Consider the following 16,593-nt stretch of genomic DNA (forward strand, 5'->3'; position numbering starts at 1 on the left):
TATTTCACTGATTGCCAGTTAATCATGTGCTATTAACAAATCAATAAACCGTTTTGATTGTGATTCAGTTTAAACTAAGTGAACAGTGCAGTTTCTCCCTGTCACACTGTTAGGTTGTAATCATAGTTATTACGTGTTGTGTAATGGCATTGTGAGTTAGAGAAGTTGCCTGCCAGTGGGAGAACAGACAACTGTTGACAAGGAAAAGAATCTCACTATTAATATAGTGGGATAGACCCTTTCATTAAGTTTTTTGGGCAAAACAATGACTGGTTCTAGAATTTGGTGTGCTGTTACAATATCATTTAACTCAAGTGTGACGGCAAGCGTGCTGTTAGAACATGCTGAACTTATACTGGTCAGAGATGCTATTTCAGCAGTGACTAAGGTCCTATTACCAGTCATAACTAGTTCCCTACTAGAAGACACTGACTTCCTTAAAAATGTGTCTTCATAACACAAAATGGCTTCCAAACGCTGTTCCCAAAGTTATTCAGGTTTGAACAAACACTGAACTTCTATGTCAAAGCCCCTGCATTGAGTAGGGAATGAATAAAGTCTTGAGTAACCCCATGACTGACACTTCTTTGTGCAGCTGCCTTTGGTTGCATACCTGCTTAGATGTTCTACATTTCTTATAAAGAGGAGGTAAGAGTACTCCAGGGATGACGTTTTTCTGTCTGCCCTAGATGTCCTGAGGCATGGCTTGCCTATGCATTTTGTTTTGTTAGAGGCTGGAGGTGGCAAAGGAAGTCAGACATTATTAAAGACATTAGCTTCGAATCTATTGATAGCCCATGGAAGAGATGAGGAAGGGAAGAAAGATTAAGTTATTGATTTTATTTCAGTTTGGTTAGGGTACATTTAATCGATGACTCAGGAAGATCACAAATATAAGACTGGAAAGGACCGAGTCTGGTCCCTTGCTTTGTGATCAAAGGTGATTTCTTTGTATCAGCCTACATTATGCCTGCATAAAGATTACTTCAAAGCCTTACTCCTTAGGTGAGTCTTCTAATTTTCAGCTTAAATTTATTGATAGGATGTTTATACCTGTCTGCTCTTGTGTGCTGGTGTTATCTTTTAGCTTAAATAGTTTTAACATTGCCTGTATTCATAGACAGCAGCCAGGAAATTTATGGTACATTTTCAGTTTGGTTCCCATTTTGGTTTAGTTGTAGCTGAAAGTATCTCTGACTGTTTCAAGCCTGTAATTGTTTGGCAAGTGCTTTAGTAACCCAGAAGCAGTTTAATAAAATCAGAACTACTTTGAGCTTCATAGCATCAGAACATAAAACATTTAAAATTGTAGAAATTATAAGACACGTGCCTGCAGCATGGATTTTTACAGCTAATTGGTTTGAGCCACCGTTTCTGGGTTGGAATCTTGAGTGTCACCTAGCTCACTGCCTCAGTGTTTTTCCCCACTCTGAGCTTCCCACAGGGGTACAGGAATTGGAAAGCAGCAGCATCTCTGCTTCCTTTGAAAAGCAGTTAGTACCACCACTGTGACAGGGAAGGTTAAACTGCCCTAACTTCCTCATCACTGCAAGGAAACTAGCTTTTGCACCCACCAGCCCACTGGTACAGAGCTTGTAAATGCAGGCTAGGACAGTGATGAAGGAAGATTGATGCAGGGAAGCAGGACTATCATGGTGTGGTTAGAGCACTGTTGTCTGCAGCACCATGGGGTTCTCCACACAGAAGAAAAGTAATTAAAGATTTGGTCGGTGAAGTTCTGTGCGCAGCTGTTTCTTAGAACGCAGGCAGGTGCAAAAAATACCTTTCTACTGATTAGGTGTGCACCACTAACTGCAAAATGGATGCAGTCCCATCATCACAGGGTCATGGAGCAGAGTGAGAGTTTGTTCTCCACATATGAGTCACCTGGCAAGAGCAAGGGGGAGGGAAAGGAAGAGCTGTTATGCTGTCTGGAAGACTCCTGGGAGGTGAAACAGCTGAATGCCAGTTTTCACGAAGACCAGCCCTTTGAATTGGTAACTGAAAACACAGCCCAGGTTAAAAGAAAAAAAAAAATCCAGCTGCATTTTGAGAAGAAATAAAACCTTTAAACTGCTACGGAATTCAGGTTTTATTTGAGATCTCTTCTCTCAACACACTCTTTCTTGTCCTATATCAGTAGGTTGACTAAGCCAGTAATTTTAAGGGTATGTTATGTGGTCTTTTGGGTGCATATACAAGATAGGCCTGGGTACACTCTGTGGCAGTCAGACATCACCACTATGGGGTATCTGGTCTGCAGCTGGTTTGTGTCTGTCTCCTGAGAGCACTTTGTACTCTTACATTTTTTTCCCTGACTCTCGGTATCAAATAATTGTCTTCATATGATCCACATTTCCACTGGAGTACACTTCTTATAAAGCCAAGACATTCAATGAAAATATTAATAAGCCTGCTACTTACATGAATACATGAGGAGGTCCTCTGTTAGTCCAGTTTGACATATAGTTCTTTTAGAACAATCTTTATTGTTTTTCTTTGGACAGGTCATTATCCATATTATAATTCATTTACATCTTCTCCATCTTATCATTTCTCATGTGATACTGAAGCGTTTCAACATCATTTGGGTGTATATTTCCTTTGCTCTAGGTAGTTGGTTATCTTATGCAAGAACCAGTGAGTTAGTAGGTCAGTTTGTATTTTTGTCTGATTTTTATTTCAATTATTTTCAACATAGATCTGGAATGGTATGTATATAGTAGAAAAGTTCAGTTTTGCACACGTTTAATGTGAATTCCTGTTTTTCAGCTGAGCATGTCAGGCACAGGGAACCACAAAATAACTTCTTTTGGATACCAAAAAATATAAGCTTATCTTAGTATGGAAGGGGATAGTATGAAAAAAATGAGGTATGATGTACAAACAAGCAAACTGCAGGGAAGGACTCTGCCAACCAAAATCGCCAGACATTTATTTATTTATTCATTCATTCAGCAAAGTTTGGAGAGGAAAAAAAACAAGGGAGAAAAAAAAAAAAGGCAAGAACAACAAAACTTGTGTGTTGCAAGAGGATTAGGGGAAGTGACTGCTGAAATCAGGGTATAAATGCTTTGCAAGGTCAGTCCTGGAGCAGACAGTGAGTAAAATAGAAGTGGAAATAACACAAAGTAATCAAAAAAGTAGGCTACGATCCTATATGTGTTTGTTGAGTTTCTGAATGTCCAGGATGTCATTCTTGGGTTATTTATTTCTGCTTTTATGTTGGATGTACTGTGCTGCCGAAAGAGGTAAGCTTTCATGTTGGAAAAAGGAAAAAAAAAAAGTTTCTTAAAATGTAGGTAAAGGTGGTTACTAAAAAAATATGTAGATAAAATGTTTGCATTGTAGCCTATTTTACTGAACTTATGACAACAATTATTAAAATTTCTTCTGGCAGTATTTACCATATTTAATATTTTGTATCCTGTCATAGGTATTATTTCACCTGTTTATTTGGATAACAACTGCTGTTATTTGTCTGTTGCATAAGTTTTTTAATAGTTACTATTCTTTTAAACTAGAGCCAAACAACTAATTTCTTATTAATAATGTTTGTTAATTATTCTAACATCTAAAACCTGTAAACAGCTGGTAGATTAAAATAGAAAATATTAAATAATTGTGCATTTCTTTCTGTCTGGAATAACCTGTGAGATAACCTGAGAAAGAGCAATGATTACTAAAGTGACTGAAAAGCTTACAAAATATCTGTTGGAGGACAGACTGGTTTTAATCCATGAAATGAGATAAATGTTTACAGGTATGATTTAGTACATGTTTAAAGAGGTAGATAGTATTCTGGATATCTTTTCAGAAGCCTCTGGTATTTTCTGCTTCTCTGTTCAGTTTATTTTTCTTGATATTGTGTTCATATTTTTTAAGGTATGTTTAGTAATGTAATTCTTTTGCTTTCTGTCTGGGTTTCTTTACATAGACTGTTGTGGAAAGGGTGCTGTGTGTTTTTGAGCTAGTCTGTCTTTTCTCAGTTCCGGTTGTTTTTAATTTCTGGTGAAGATTATGAAGATCTTATTAGTCAAAAGAATCAGATGGATTTTACTTTGAAAAATTGAAAAATTTGGACTTTAATGAAATGTATTATCATTTTTATTTCTACTTATAGTAAATACTGCTCCAAAGCAACTAATAAAGTCTAATTTGTTTGCAAAGTAGTCTAGAAAAGTCCTGGAGTTTGAAAAGAAAGTTTGCCTGAAGTTGCACTTCCTTTTCAAAATGGATTGCAAAGGAATGTGAATGTAGCAATATTTGATTTATCCAGGACAACTATTACCATGGGTCATGCAGGGTTCTTAGTTCAAGCTTCATCTTGAAAGCCTATGTGAGTTGCTAAAGAGCTGTTTTTTTTGCACAAGGGCTGAAAAATACTTCTACCTGAATTCATAGTTTGTGCTTGACTTTGTGGAAGTTGCTACCAGCATAATAATGACAAGAAAGCAGCTTCAGCTATTTCTAACTGAGGTCAAGTCATGTATAAATAGTAAATGATTAATTCCAGCTCTTCCAGTCTCTCGCTAAAGGATTTGAAGGTATGCATTTAGTGGATGCTTTCTAATGTCAAAATAAACCCCTCCCAATTTTGCTAAGTCCACATGGTGAGTGCATGATGTGATTTATATAGTTTTGAAGTACATCTTGTCAGCGGATTTATTCTTCTGAAGCTACTGTATTAACTGCATTGTAAAAAAATGATTAGCTGCAGTCAGAAATACACACACATGCTGTCGCACTTGATGGGAACACATAGTTCAACATCAGGGCAGGGATGGTAAAGAGCAATCAGAGAGCTGAAATAAAAGCCAGAAAGAAGCATGTCTTAGTAACAATTAAGAGACTGTCAGGAGATGATATTTTGTGCTTTTTTCATTATTATTATTGTAAATGAGGAGGAGTTGAGAGACCTCATTCTGCACACAGACAATAAAAATATAATACAACTCGGAAGTAAGATGTAAGGGAGTATAGAGCAGAGTAAGGAGAACAGAGAAGAGCAGCTCTCTCTGTACTAAATAGTCTATTTTAAAAATCGTAGAATTCAGAGCCCAGTTTTTCATCTTGCAAACTGAAAGCACTAATTTTAAGAAACTCTAATTAATAATAGGTAGAATTAGAAAAATGCATTTTCTCACCATAAAAAAAGAACTTTTGGGAGGATAAACTAAATATTTTCAGCATGTTTGAAAGACAGAACTAGCTAGAGGAGCCTTGTGCATTTCACTTATTCATGCATTTTGTAAATATTTTGTTAAAAAGTGAATGTGTCTTAACATTACTAAGTCCCTACTACGTTTTTTGATAGTAGGGTAGTACCCTCTAGTGGACAAACCCGATAATTTTTACTTAGATATTTGTAGGAGGAAACATACTTACTAGAGCAATTGGAAAAAAAACTTGAACATGTGGGCATACCCTTCCTTCAGCACCTCAACAGTATCATCAAAGCTTGTCTGCTTCTTCTGGCTACTTAAGACAGCCAAAATAAAGTTTTTAGATCTCAGAGCTAACATTCTTTTCTTTAGATTTTCAAAATGCCATCACCACAGAACACTTAAAATTATACAGGATTTGTTTTGGTTTGTTTTTTCTTGTAACAACTATTTTTCATTATTTTTAAACATTTTTCTAAACTTAATTCTCCAGTTTGGTAGATATTCCACTGGCTGAAATAAAAACATCGAGTGTTCAAGCTACATCTTCGTACAACCAAAGTACAATTCACTTTCCACACCTTGATGTGCAATAGTGAATATATAATCTGCTCACTTTGTACTAGCAATCACAGCTACTTTATCTGTGTTTGTGATCTTTGCAGTTTAGTTCAGCAAACTGTGACTCCACATCCTCCTCATAATGATCCTAAATATTTTTCCCATAGTCCCACTTTCAGGCAGCACCTGGACAACTCCTAGGAAAGCTCTGATGAGAGTATTGCTGCCTTCTCAAACTCGTGACCTTACGCCTAAACTGGTGAGAGGACTTCTGTGTCAGCTCTCTACTGAGTAATGAATCTACTCACCAAGAGATTTCCTTCCTTTGTGGACAATTCTTCTCCCATTGATTTTCTGTACAGAGGTTTCATTTATTTTCCAAGACTTCATTTCTCAGAGGTTGTTTTATTTATTCTCGATGAATTCTCACTTTTCATGTTCACATGTAAAACAGACTTTATTGCATCTAATTAGATGACTGTTCAGACTCTGTTACTCTGGGTAAAACTTCAACCTTTAAAATAAGTACATTTCAGTCACCCAAGCACAGAGAGTTAGTCACTGAAATTCAATAAACCAAAAGTTTCTTAAGAAAGCTGATTTAGTCTTTCATTAACAGCTACCCAACACTTGTTTCTTTCCTCTTTAATCTGCTTTGTCTTGTTCTCAAACTGTTGAGGAACTTCTTAATAAAATTAATTCAGTCTCATTTCTTGTAATTCATATGGGCTTGGCTGTACATTTCATGGACACTGAAGAAGGCCCAGGAAGGAGCTTTTGGGGGAGAACTAGTGAGCTAGTGAGAAATATCAGACAGCACCATCCACCCCCTAAACTGAGTCAAAATGCTTTGAAGTTAGTGAAAGTCAAAATGAATACCCAAAATTAATTAAATTATGTAATAAGTAACTTGCCATAAGAAGTAATCTCATGGACAGGAGTAAATAAATTTTAGAATATCAGGTGATCTCAACCTAGAGAGAAAGTTTAGGCAATGTGAAGGTGAGGGGAGATTTGACAGAACTTGGTCAAGTGATACATAAAGTTAATGTCAGTAAGGATGACAGTGGCTACAGAGGAAAATAGTTTGAAAGGAAACTCCACAGAGTGCACAGTGTTGTTTTCTGTGGTAGTGGAAGGATGGGCATGGAGGAACTCCTGCAGATGGAAGAGATGTCTGTGGCTAGTACCAGGGCAGTAATCTCATCTCAGCCTTTCTAACTAAAATCTACTTCATGAATTACAGATGTCCTGTATGGTTTCTTGGCATTTGCTTGACTATTGTTATGTCCTCCTAAATGCCTACTCATATTCCTACAAAATGTGGCTTCTTGGCAGTTTCCTATTTTGTGATGATTAAGTAGAAAACGTGCTTGTTTGATTGCAAATATCCCCAGAATTTCTTGCTGCATTTTCTATTGTAAAATTATTTTGGCATTTGTAGCATGTGCTTCAGTCACCAATATTTTTGTTTACAATTTTTAGCTTGCGAAGAACCTCCTCCTAGGCGGACTAAAGAAGAGCCTACTGAAAGATGGGACAAACCTCCCTATCCACATGGTACTCAAGTAACATATAGATGTCGGCCTGGATATATGAAACTTGGACGAATTGTGTTTGAATGTGCTGATGGAGCATGGAAGCAACAGGTCCAAGGGGCAGAATGCAGAAGTAAGTACTTAGGCAAAGTTTGTGTAGGGATTTGACCTGACAGATCACATTCCTTGCCAGTGATGTCAATGTGAAATTGCCATTGTATCTTTACGTAACATTACTTATTTCATCATCCTTTAAAATACCATCCTAAAAAGCTTGCATGCATAAGGAAAAATTTTTGGAAGTTCCTTTTCTCCAGATCAAAGGATTATTTTTTTATTTTCTTTACAGGAGACTGTCTTTTTCTAGGCCAGCCTTATTCACCTGAATTATGTTACATTACTAAGTTATTAGGAGCTTGCTTCCAAAATTTAGAAAAAGTCTAATGCAGATGAAAGTTACAGTCTAAACAGAATAAAGCACTAACCCAGTTTTTGAATGCTAGTCAAGAGACAGTATTTTCTTCCTTTCAGTTTATTCAACTAGTTATATGAAAGATATAATTTCTTGGAAGTGGGAAGCTATTTTTCCCTGCCTTCTCTTTTAATCTGTGAAGGAAAATTCATGATTAGGATGCTATTTATTAGCTCTAGTAAACTGTGTTAAGAGTTCAGAAGTATCTCACACTCTCAGATAGAATTTATTAGTGAAGAAACTGAATTTTATTATTTTTAGTCAGCAGATACTTCTTTTCTGTAAAAAATGAGTTTTAAACACAAACTTTAGACACACAAGCTTTTCTTCTCGCATATCTAACATGCGAAGTTTTTACTAGTAGACTATGTTTGGTTTGATAACATAAAATTTAAGTCCCAGGTGTCAGTTGAACAGACATGAATACAAATAATGAGTAAAAATAAATTAATAAAATTGTAACTGGTTTCTTATACATTTTTTATTTAGTCACCTTCTCAGTTTTCATATGTATCTGTATAACTACTCAGTGAACACAGATCTTTCAACATATGCAATATTTTGTGTTGCTATTTAGTAACATTTTAGTAAATACTGCCACCCAATGAATAGACACTGAGACTGGCAAGGTGCAGGTGAAGGAGAAAAGGGATGCTCTGCCACAGGTTAACCATTCATGTTCCCTTTGCAGGACAGGCCACACTATGCATTTTATTTTGCAGTCTATATTATGATATCAAAAGTGGATGAATGAGAGGGATGGTGTGTTTCGTCTTTACTGTTCTACTGGGAATCCAGGGCAAGTAGCTAGGGCCAGACCATAAGAAATGTCCTGTGGGAAACTTTGTGCAGAAAGGACTGAGGACCAAAAGACTTCTGGAGCCTTAGTTAATTCCTCTTTACTCATCAGAATCTCCAACAGATTGAAGAAATTTAATTTTCAATCATAAATAGATTCTGCAGGGGAAGCTTTGGACCATTTTACGTCACAAGTGATATGAAAAGCTGAAGTTACATCCTGCCATTGCATTTGTTATTAAAATGTAAGGTGAGCTTAACTTTTTTAAAGGGAGGAGGAAGATTATTCAAGCTAACGCTAACCATTTTTGAATTTTTGAAAAGCCCTTACTTACTGCTAATTACTAGAAAAAGTGCTATCTTTTACACTTTCACATTTGTATATATGGTGTAAGTAATGCTTTTTCTTCTTCTTCGTCTCTCTCTCTCTTTTTTTTTTTTTTGTTTTTAAAACCAGATAGGCCCTGTGGACATCCTGGAGATACTGAGTTTGGTTCCTTTGAACTTATCAGTGGAACTGCATTTGTATTTGGTGCCAGAGTTGAATACAGATGTAATGATGGGTAATACTTATTTAATTCAGTATATGAGGGTAAACATAAGGTGTTAATGTTAAGATAAGTGTCAGTTATTGATTTATTGTCTGTAATGCAGCTGCAACTTACTAATATTTAATGATTGGTTATTGTTTAATGTAAATTTCTATAATTACAGTAATACTAAACATAACTCTTTCTCATGGCTGGTGCTATTGGAATTACTGAACTCATGCACCTGGAGCTGTCATCTGAAGTGTCCAAAATATATAAGACTGTAGCTAACCTGAAATCGTGGTGGTCTGCGTAGAAAGCAAAAAGAGTGATCTGTTTGTAAAGCTGCCTCATGACTCCACTGAGCAGTTGAGATGGAGATACAGCTTTGTATACTGGAATCAGTGCTTTCAGTAAGCAGCCATGATGCAGTTACATTAGCAAAGTCATTAGGTGATACAACAGAGTCTCCTATTCAGAACCGCAACTCATTAATCCTGCTCAGGTTTTTTTGATTTTTTTTTTTGTTTTGTGTTTTTTTGTTGTTGTTGTTTTTTTTTGCATTATGAAGTAAAATGTGTTGTAAAAAATGTTTGAAGGAAGACATTTCTGGTAAAATCACTAACATGTCCTCACTGAGCAGCTGGAAAACATTCTTCCTCCTTCCTCCTCTATTCATCTTCTCCAATGAAAACTGCAGCAAGACAAATACATAGTATTGTGCTTATTTAAGTATGCCTATGGATTCCTTCCTCTTGAAACATAAATCAGCTATAGCATGCTATGATGATTTAGCTATGTGTTTGCAGTCTCACAGATTTCTTCCTACAATTTAAATAAACAAAATAGGGAAGAAGTAGGCCAAAAAACCACTTTTTTTGTCATGTTTTGGTTAGTCTGTGCAAGAACATATGAAACCTACTTCCTTTGCTTCAAAACCAGCAGCACTGCTGTTTCTGTCACATAATGAGACTGTATTCTAGCATTATTTACTTTTTATTCTGTAAGATACCGGATGGTCAGCCAAAGAAATTACCGGGAATGTCAGGCTGATGGATGGAGCAATGACATCCCTCACTGTGAAGGTAAATGGAGATAGACATTTAATTCTTTTTTAAACTGTCTTTTTATCTGTCTGATACTATCTAGAACAAATGTGTGATCTCTATACTAGTATTAATTCACAATTAAAAATTTATGAGTTCAAATTATGTAGCTGTGAAACTCGTACAGTGACTGCTCAGCCTTTTTAGTCCAAGGAGCACTGAAGCATTTGTTAAACAGCATTCACAAATTGGACTCTTGTCAAGCCTTGCCTAAAGGCCCTGGTAGAGTAGCTGTCTGCAAAACATGGTTACAAAACACAGCTGGAGTGAGACATTTTGAATGTTTGTGAAAGCATGTGTGTATTTAGCTGATTTCCTCCTCCACTCTTGTGAATATCCTAGCCATTAAAATTTCATTATAAGTTCTTCTCTCTATTAGCATACTTTAGAAAAACTTCAGTAGGTAAGAATGAAAGCAAGAGAGACCCAGACCTCAAGAGTTAGTAGACTGGATGGCTTAGATGATACTTCCCTGATTTTTGGAAAAATTTCACCACTTCCAAACATGTCCGATTATGAAAATAAGTTTTGTTTCTTCTCAAAGATACTTTTTAATTGGTATATTTTAGCATATCTTTGCAGTGGTGAAATTTCTCTTTAGGTGAAGCATCTACTGTCAGGAAAGAGTACTCAAATCACAAATTAAAGTAGATATCTGTCTCTTGTCTAGAGTGTTTTGTCTATGTTTTGACATTCCCTTGGTCTTGGATATTTCACATTTAGCTTAGTGGATTCTGAGTGTCCTCAATTTTAGGCATACAGGCCTTTGCACAGTATAGAGCAATGGTTTCCAACATTTTTTGTCACATGTCACCAAGATACAGAGATTTCAAAGTCCTTATAAGATTTTTCTTCCATGATTGAGGGGCTTTCATTAGGCTGAAATGTGATTGGCTATGAAAGAAGGTATTTATATAATGTCCTAATTGTGAGGAAACTAGAAGATAGAATGTGAGCTCATAGAAAAGGCAGATGGCTTGTAAAATGGAGAATGTTGTCAGAGAGAAGTGGGAGCTATAGCAGGCAAAACACCAGCTGCTTTCATATATGTTCAGTGATATCTATGTGAATATTTAAGAATGAGCTTTGATAGTCAGTTACCCCTGAATAAAAAATATCTGATTACATACATGAATTCTTCCTTTTTCTGCAGTTGCAAAGTTAGGAGATACAAGAGATCTAAGTTCATGGCTGACATTGTGTTTGTTTACTTTAGTAATATAATTGTTCTGATATCCTTAACTAGGATTTTTAATTAGTAACTCAACTGTGGTAGTCAGTTTATAACTCAACACTTTTCCAGATATTTATCTATAGCAAATTCCGTTTCGTATAGCTCTACAGTAAATTAACCTATTTTGACAAAGTTTAATGGCCCTATGTGTCAGTCAAGGCTCATCTAAGACCCATAGAATTCATAGGATCATAGGATGATTTAGACTAGGTGAGACTCAGGAGGTCATCTGGTTCAAGTGGGTGCTTTGCCTTTTGCCTTCAAGGGCAGAGAATTATGAGAGCTGGTCTACAAGCTTCCTCCTATGTCAGTCTGTCTTTTTGCTTAGGGTTTTGCATTGAATCACAGAATCACAGAATGTTAGGGATTGAAAGGGATCTCAAAAATCATCTAGTCCAGTCACCCTGCCAGAGCAGGAACACCTAGATGAGGTTACACAGGAAGGCATCCAGGCAGAGAAGGAGACTCCACAACCGCCCTGGGCAGCCTGTTCCAGTGTTCTGTCACCCTTACTGAGAAGAAGTTCCTTCTCATATTTAAGTGGAACCTTCTGTGTTACAGTTTGTACCCATTGTTCTTTGTCCTATCATTGGTTGTCACAGAGAAGAGCCTGGCTCCATCCTCATGACACACACCCTTTACATATTCATAAACATTAATGAGGTCATTGTGTTTGTTGCAAGTGGTATACAAATACATAAGAAGAGTCTATGCTTTTAAAATGTGTAAGGAAATTACAGAGAGTTTTCTGTATTTTTAACTTTTTTGTGTGTCAATTTATTTTACAGAATAAACCTCAAAAATGACTGCTTTTTCCTTTCCTTTTGTGATGTTTTGTTTTATCTTACTTTTCAGTGGCAAAGTGTTTACCTGTGCAAGCACCAGAAAATGGAAGAATAATTACGACTGGTGCATTTGAGCTAGGCCGAGAATATTCCTTTGGCCAGGTTGTGAGTTTTGAATGTAATGCAAAATACAGGCTTGTTGGATCTAAAGAAATAATTTGCTCTTCTAATGGAAAATGGAATAGTGATGTGCCTCATTGCCAAGGTAAAAAGGACACTATTTATTATCTGTAATTTCAAGTTTTATTCTCACAGACTTCTAAGGACTGGTTACCATATGGGAAGCTACAAAGCTTTCACTTTAATCCACAGCAATTAAGCATAGTTTGTCTGTAAACAATCTCCATTGCATATATGCAGAAAAAGTAGGATAAGAAGGAAAAATCAGAGAATATTGGGTGCTAATATAGTCATAATGGACCATCTGTTTGTTCCACATTTTGTCTACAAGCTGTATGTTTTGCCAGGCTGCAGTCAATTTCTTTGAAACTAGCTTCAGTATGTCACTATAAAATTCACTTCAGTGTTGATTTAACCAAAGTAATTACAATTTTGAATCTATGTGAACCATGTTTAAAAAACAAGTATGAATTTAAATCACACATATTCTTCAGGTATATAAAGTACAAAGAAATTATGATAGGTTTTTCTTTCTTCAGACTAATGTTTTTTGACAAGATAAACGGTTAATTCATGTTTAGTTTTTACAGAACCGCAGAATCACAGAATAGATGAGGTTGGAAGGGACCTCTGAAGGTCCATCAAAGCAGTCAGCTAAGGCAAGGAAGCTTATGGTAACAATCACTGTTAAATATTCAGTCCATCAGATTTCTTAGATTGTTAATATGTTATCTGATTGGAAAGTCAGAAGAGCTTTTAGAAGAGCTGTACATATGTCAGAATGTCAGATGCATGTATGGATTTTTCAGAATTTCAGCACTGCATTTTGCTGCTTTGAAACCCCCATTTATTATAATTTGAACAGCATAAAGTGTGATTAAACACACGTGCTCATAGCATTTGCAGCATATAGTGAATTTTATTAAACAATGACAGTTCCACTGAGCTATATTTCATCCTAAATAGAAAGTAAGTCCAGCAAAGGAATCCAAGAGAACTCTTTGGTGTCCTGCTCTGTGGTCTAGAAAACAAAGCCTTGAATATTTTCTGGCTTTAGGAGTGCAGTTTTTGGAAACTGCAAGATCTTAGTGGTTTTATTGGATTTGACAAAGAATTGGGGATGCCAAGCACAGTCTAGCCTCAGTTTTCCAGGTGGTTTAATTATTTTTTTTCCTGTTGATGCTATGATTTAACTAATTGTCTACTGGCCATGAGAGCACTTTAGGTTTGCTGAAAATTATAAGGAATGAAATAATCTGAAAAATGGAAAATCTTAAATTTTGGCTAGCCTAGCTGCTTATTTTAGACTGTCTCCTGCCTTATATACTGATTCTGAGATCCATCAAAATCCAAAGCAGAGACCTCAAATCTGTTTCATGAACCAACTTGCTATTGATGCTGCACTACACTGTACTCTACCTGGCATACACAATCAGGTTGTTTTAGAATTCTCAAATACCTTTCAAACACTTTCTAAATTATAACATTTTCATGAAGTAAAATTAAAAAGAAACTAACATAAACAAATAAAAACAAACAACCTAAATTTTGTTCCCATAGGCTTTTATTCTCAGCAAATGAAACCAAATAAAAATAGGTAGCTTTTGTCTTTCTCAATATCAGACATTATCTGTGATGTGCCAGAAATTCCGCATGGATATGTACATTCTCCAAAGGAATCTTACAAGGAATCTGAACAACTCCAGTTTGCCTGTGATGAAGGATACAGATACGGTGAAAGAGCAGATGTACGATGTACTGAATCAGGATGGAATCCAACTCCCTATTGCACAGGTTAGCCGCGCCTAAAGTTATTTTGCACATTTATTGTGTTTGGAAGTAACTTCAGAGATTATCAATGACAAAAGTTAGTTTATTCATAACAAAAGAAATCCATTCACATCTGACTAATGTTTCATGAAGATCTGGAAGGATTACATGTTACAGGGACCAGATAACTGGATAAGAATTTTCCATGGAGACCAGCAGCAAAAAAAAAAATTAATTCAGTCTTTTGTTACTTCGATGTAGTTAAATAGGTTTATGAAGCAACAATTGCTCTGTTATAGTTCGTAAATGAGACTGTCACTAAAATACTTCATGCAGCATTAGTAGCTGTTGTTATTTTCTTTTTTTATATGATTCTGAAGGGGTGGGTGGGATATAGAACATTCAGACAAATCAGAATGAAAAATCTGAATCTCTTTACCTTCAACAAAATACTAAAAAATAGTTTAGCTAAGGAATGGAAAAATCAGATGCTAGAAAGAATATTTAAGCATGCAGGAAAAGCAACAGCAACAGAAGTATTAATACCGCGGAAATTAAAACTACAGAAGGAATCTGAAGCTTTTAATGGCATGGGAAAATTAACATTTGGACCCAACTTCTTAGAGAAGTGATATGGTTTGTTAAGTCCTATGGTCTTCACATCAAGTCTCAATACCTTTTTAAGAATTTTTAACATGACCATAACTGGTCATTGACTGTACTGGAAGACTGCGTAAACCAATGTTTGTTTGATTCCATAAGAATTGCAACATTATTAATAAAACTGGGAAAATAGTCTTAGCTTGATGACCTACTGGATACCCTTTCAGAAATGGCTGGAAATTACAGAAATATCTTTCAAATGAAAACTTAAGTTTGTAAACTGCCTTTCAATAATTCTTCTGAAATAGTAAGACGGTGTTGTAGGAAAAACAATCTGAAGTTGACATGGCCATTTCCAGAGGAGTTCAAGCAAATGTGGAGTAGTTGAAATTCAGGATAAGTAGTCCATGGAGGACCATAAGTGTCTAAACTGAAAATCACAATGGAATTGTAGTGCTGGATTATACATAAAGCTGAAAACTACAGCACTTCCTCTACAGCCATTGTGTCAAGAATTGTGTACAACATAGATTTGAGGTTCACTACCCCTAAGAACCGTGGACATGAAGTAATGTGTAGACAGACCAAAGTGACACAGTGTGTGAATCCTGCAGCTGTTCATGACCCTTAGTCTAGGATGAAGACAGCAATTTTTTTAATGTCATTAGAAGTGTAATTGCTCAACTGCATGGTGTTCAAGCTTCTCATCTGAAACTGTCTGATAATCCCTACAAATTAGTATATTTATACTGCTGAAACTCCACCTTGCTTTCTAACTTCCAAATGCCTTCTGAGCAGTTAAGGTGACAAATCCATAGTTTCTCAGACTAGTCATGTTTGACATCAGCTCTCTGGGTCATGGGTTTTAGTTTAGTTTCACTCAACTACGGTACTTAAAGATTATAATTAAAGCTTGAAATCCTGCAAACAGAAATATGCATGTTATGACCCAGTTGCAATAGTTTGATGTAAATTTGGGGGGAATCATTGGTGCCTTGAATTGTATTAAAGAAATTGCCAAACACTTGAAACTGGAAAAAAAAATGTTATCAATATGACGACATTATAGGATGTTTTGTATCACCCACCTTCCTGGTACCTCTTCCAGAAGATTCCTTTAGAAATAGAGAGTAGTCATTCTTAGTGCCCATCCAGTTCTTCACCTTGCTGCTTCAAGATTAGTGATGATATTAATTAATATGCATTGCCTACAGTTTAGCAACATACTGTTTTTGAGAAGTGCCAAACAGAACATTTTTGCAGACACTGATCTACTGGGCTCTGATACTTGAAGCATTTTCAGATGGTGATTCTGCATCCTACTTGACTCGCCACTGAACGCAGGTGACTCAGCAGTACATGCAGACAGCTGATTGACCCCCCTTCACTCCACAGCAGGACCAACCCACAGTTACCTTATAGTCATCCCCTCCCAGCCCTGAGTGTGGTGGTGGTATTTTTTAAACCAGAAGTTAAAACAAGAAAAAAAAACCCAAAAGATAGGCTCTGGTTTGGAAATAATGTTTGCCTCGCTTCTCCGAGCATAAAGAGATCACGAGCTTTTTGGAATAACATTGTCATTCTTTCCCAGTTGTTGAAATACTTCCAGTGTCAGTGTAAGACTCTAAGATTAGAGTTAATTAAGATTAATCACAGAGCCTTTGAATGATTGGTTCCTAGTTTAGTAATTTTTTTCATTTAGGACCTGCTAGTGAAACTGCCCTGCTTTGGGACAGTGTGAGAGCTGTGAGTGAGCCCAACATAGGTCATTTTGAGCTCAAGCTGTGGAATGACCTGCTGGAAAAGATCATTCAAATTCAGTTTGATCACCTCTGGTTCTTGGTTCAGCCA

At 36.3% G+C, this 16,593-nt stretch overlaps 1 protein-coding gene across 3 annotated transcripts in view; it reads left to right on the plus strand.

Moving 5' to 3' along the window:
• The window catches only part of CFH (complement factor H), a 39,778-nt gene that overhangs the window by 5,365 nt on the left and 17,820 nt on the right, over positions 1 to 16,593 (plus strand). For 2 of the 3 annotated variants that reach the window (XM_065842503.2, XM_065842504.2), the window contains exons 1-6: positions 3,080 to 3,251; positions 7,212 to 7,397; positions 8,992 to 9,097; positions 10,073 to 10,149; positions 12,260 to 12,454; positions 13,993 to 14,163. In XM_065842503.2, coding sequence (XP_065698575.2) covers positions 3,182 to 3,251; positions 7,212 to 7,397; positions 8,992 to 9,097; positions 10,073 to 10,149; positions 12,260 to 12,454; positions 13,993 to 14,163 — 805 coding nt within the window. In that variant the 5' untranslated portion in view covers positions 3,080 to 3,181. Of the gene's footprint in view, positions 1 to 3,079; positions 3,252 to 7,211; positions 7,398 to 8,991; positions 9,098 to 10,072; positions 10,150 to 12,259; positions 12,455 to 13,992; positions 14,164 to 16,593 lie in introns of those variants that run through there. The other variant, XM_071810287.1, reaches the window with a different exon arrangement.

The sequence above is a fragment of the Patagioenas fasciata genome, chromosome 6 (genome assembly GCF_037038585.1).
Source record: "Patagioenas fasciata isolate bPatFas1 chromosome 6, bPatFas1.hap1, whole genome shotgun sequence".
In the NCBI taxonomy this organism is placed as follows: Eukaryota; Metazoa; Chordata; class Aves; order Columbiformes; family Columbidae; genus Patagioenas; species Patagioenas fasciata.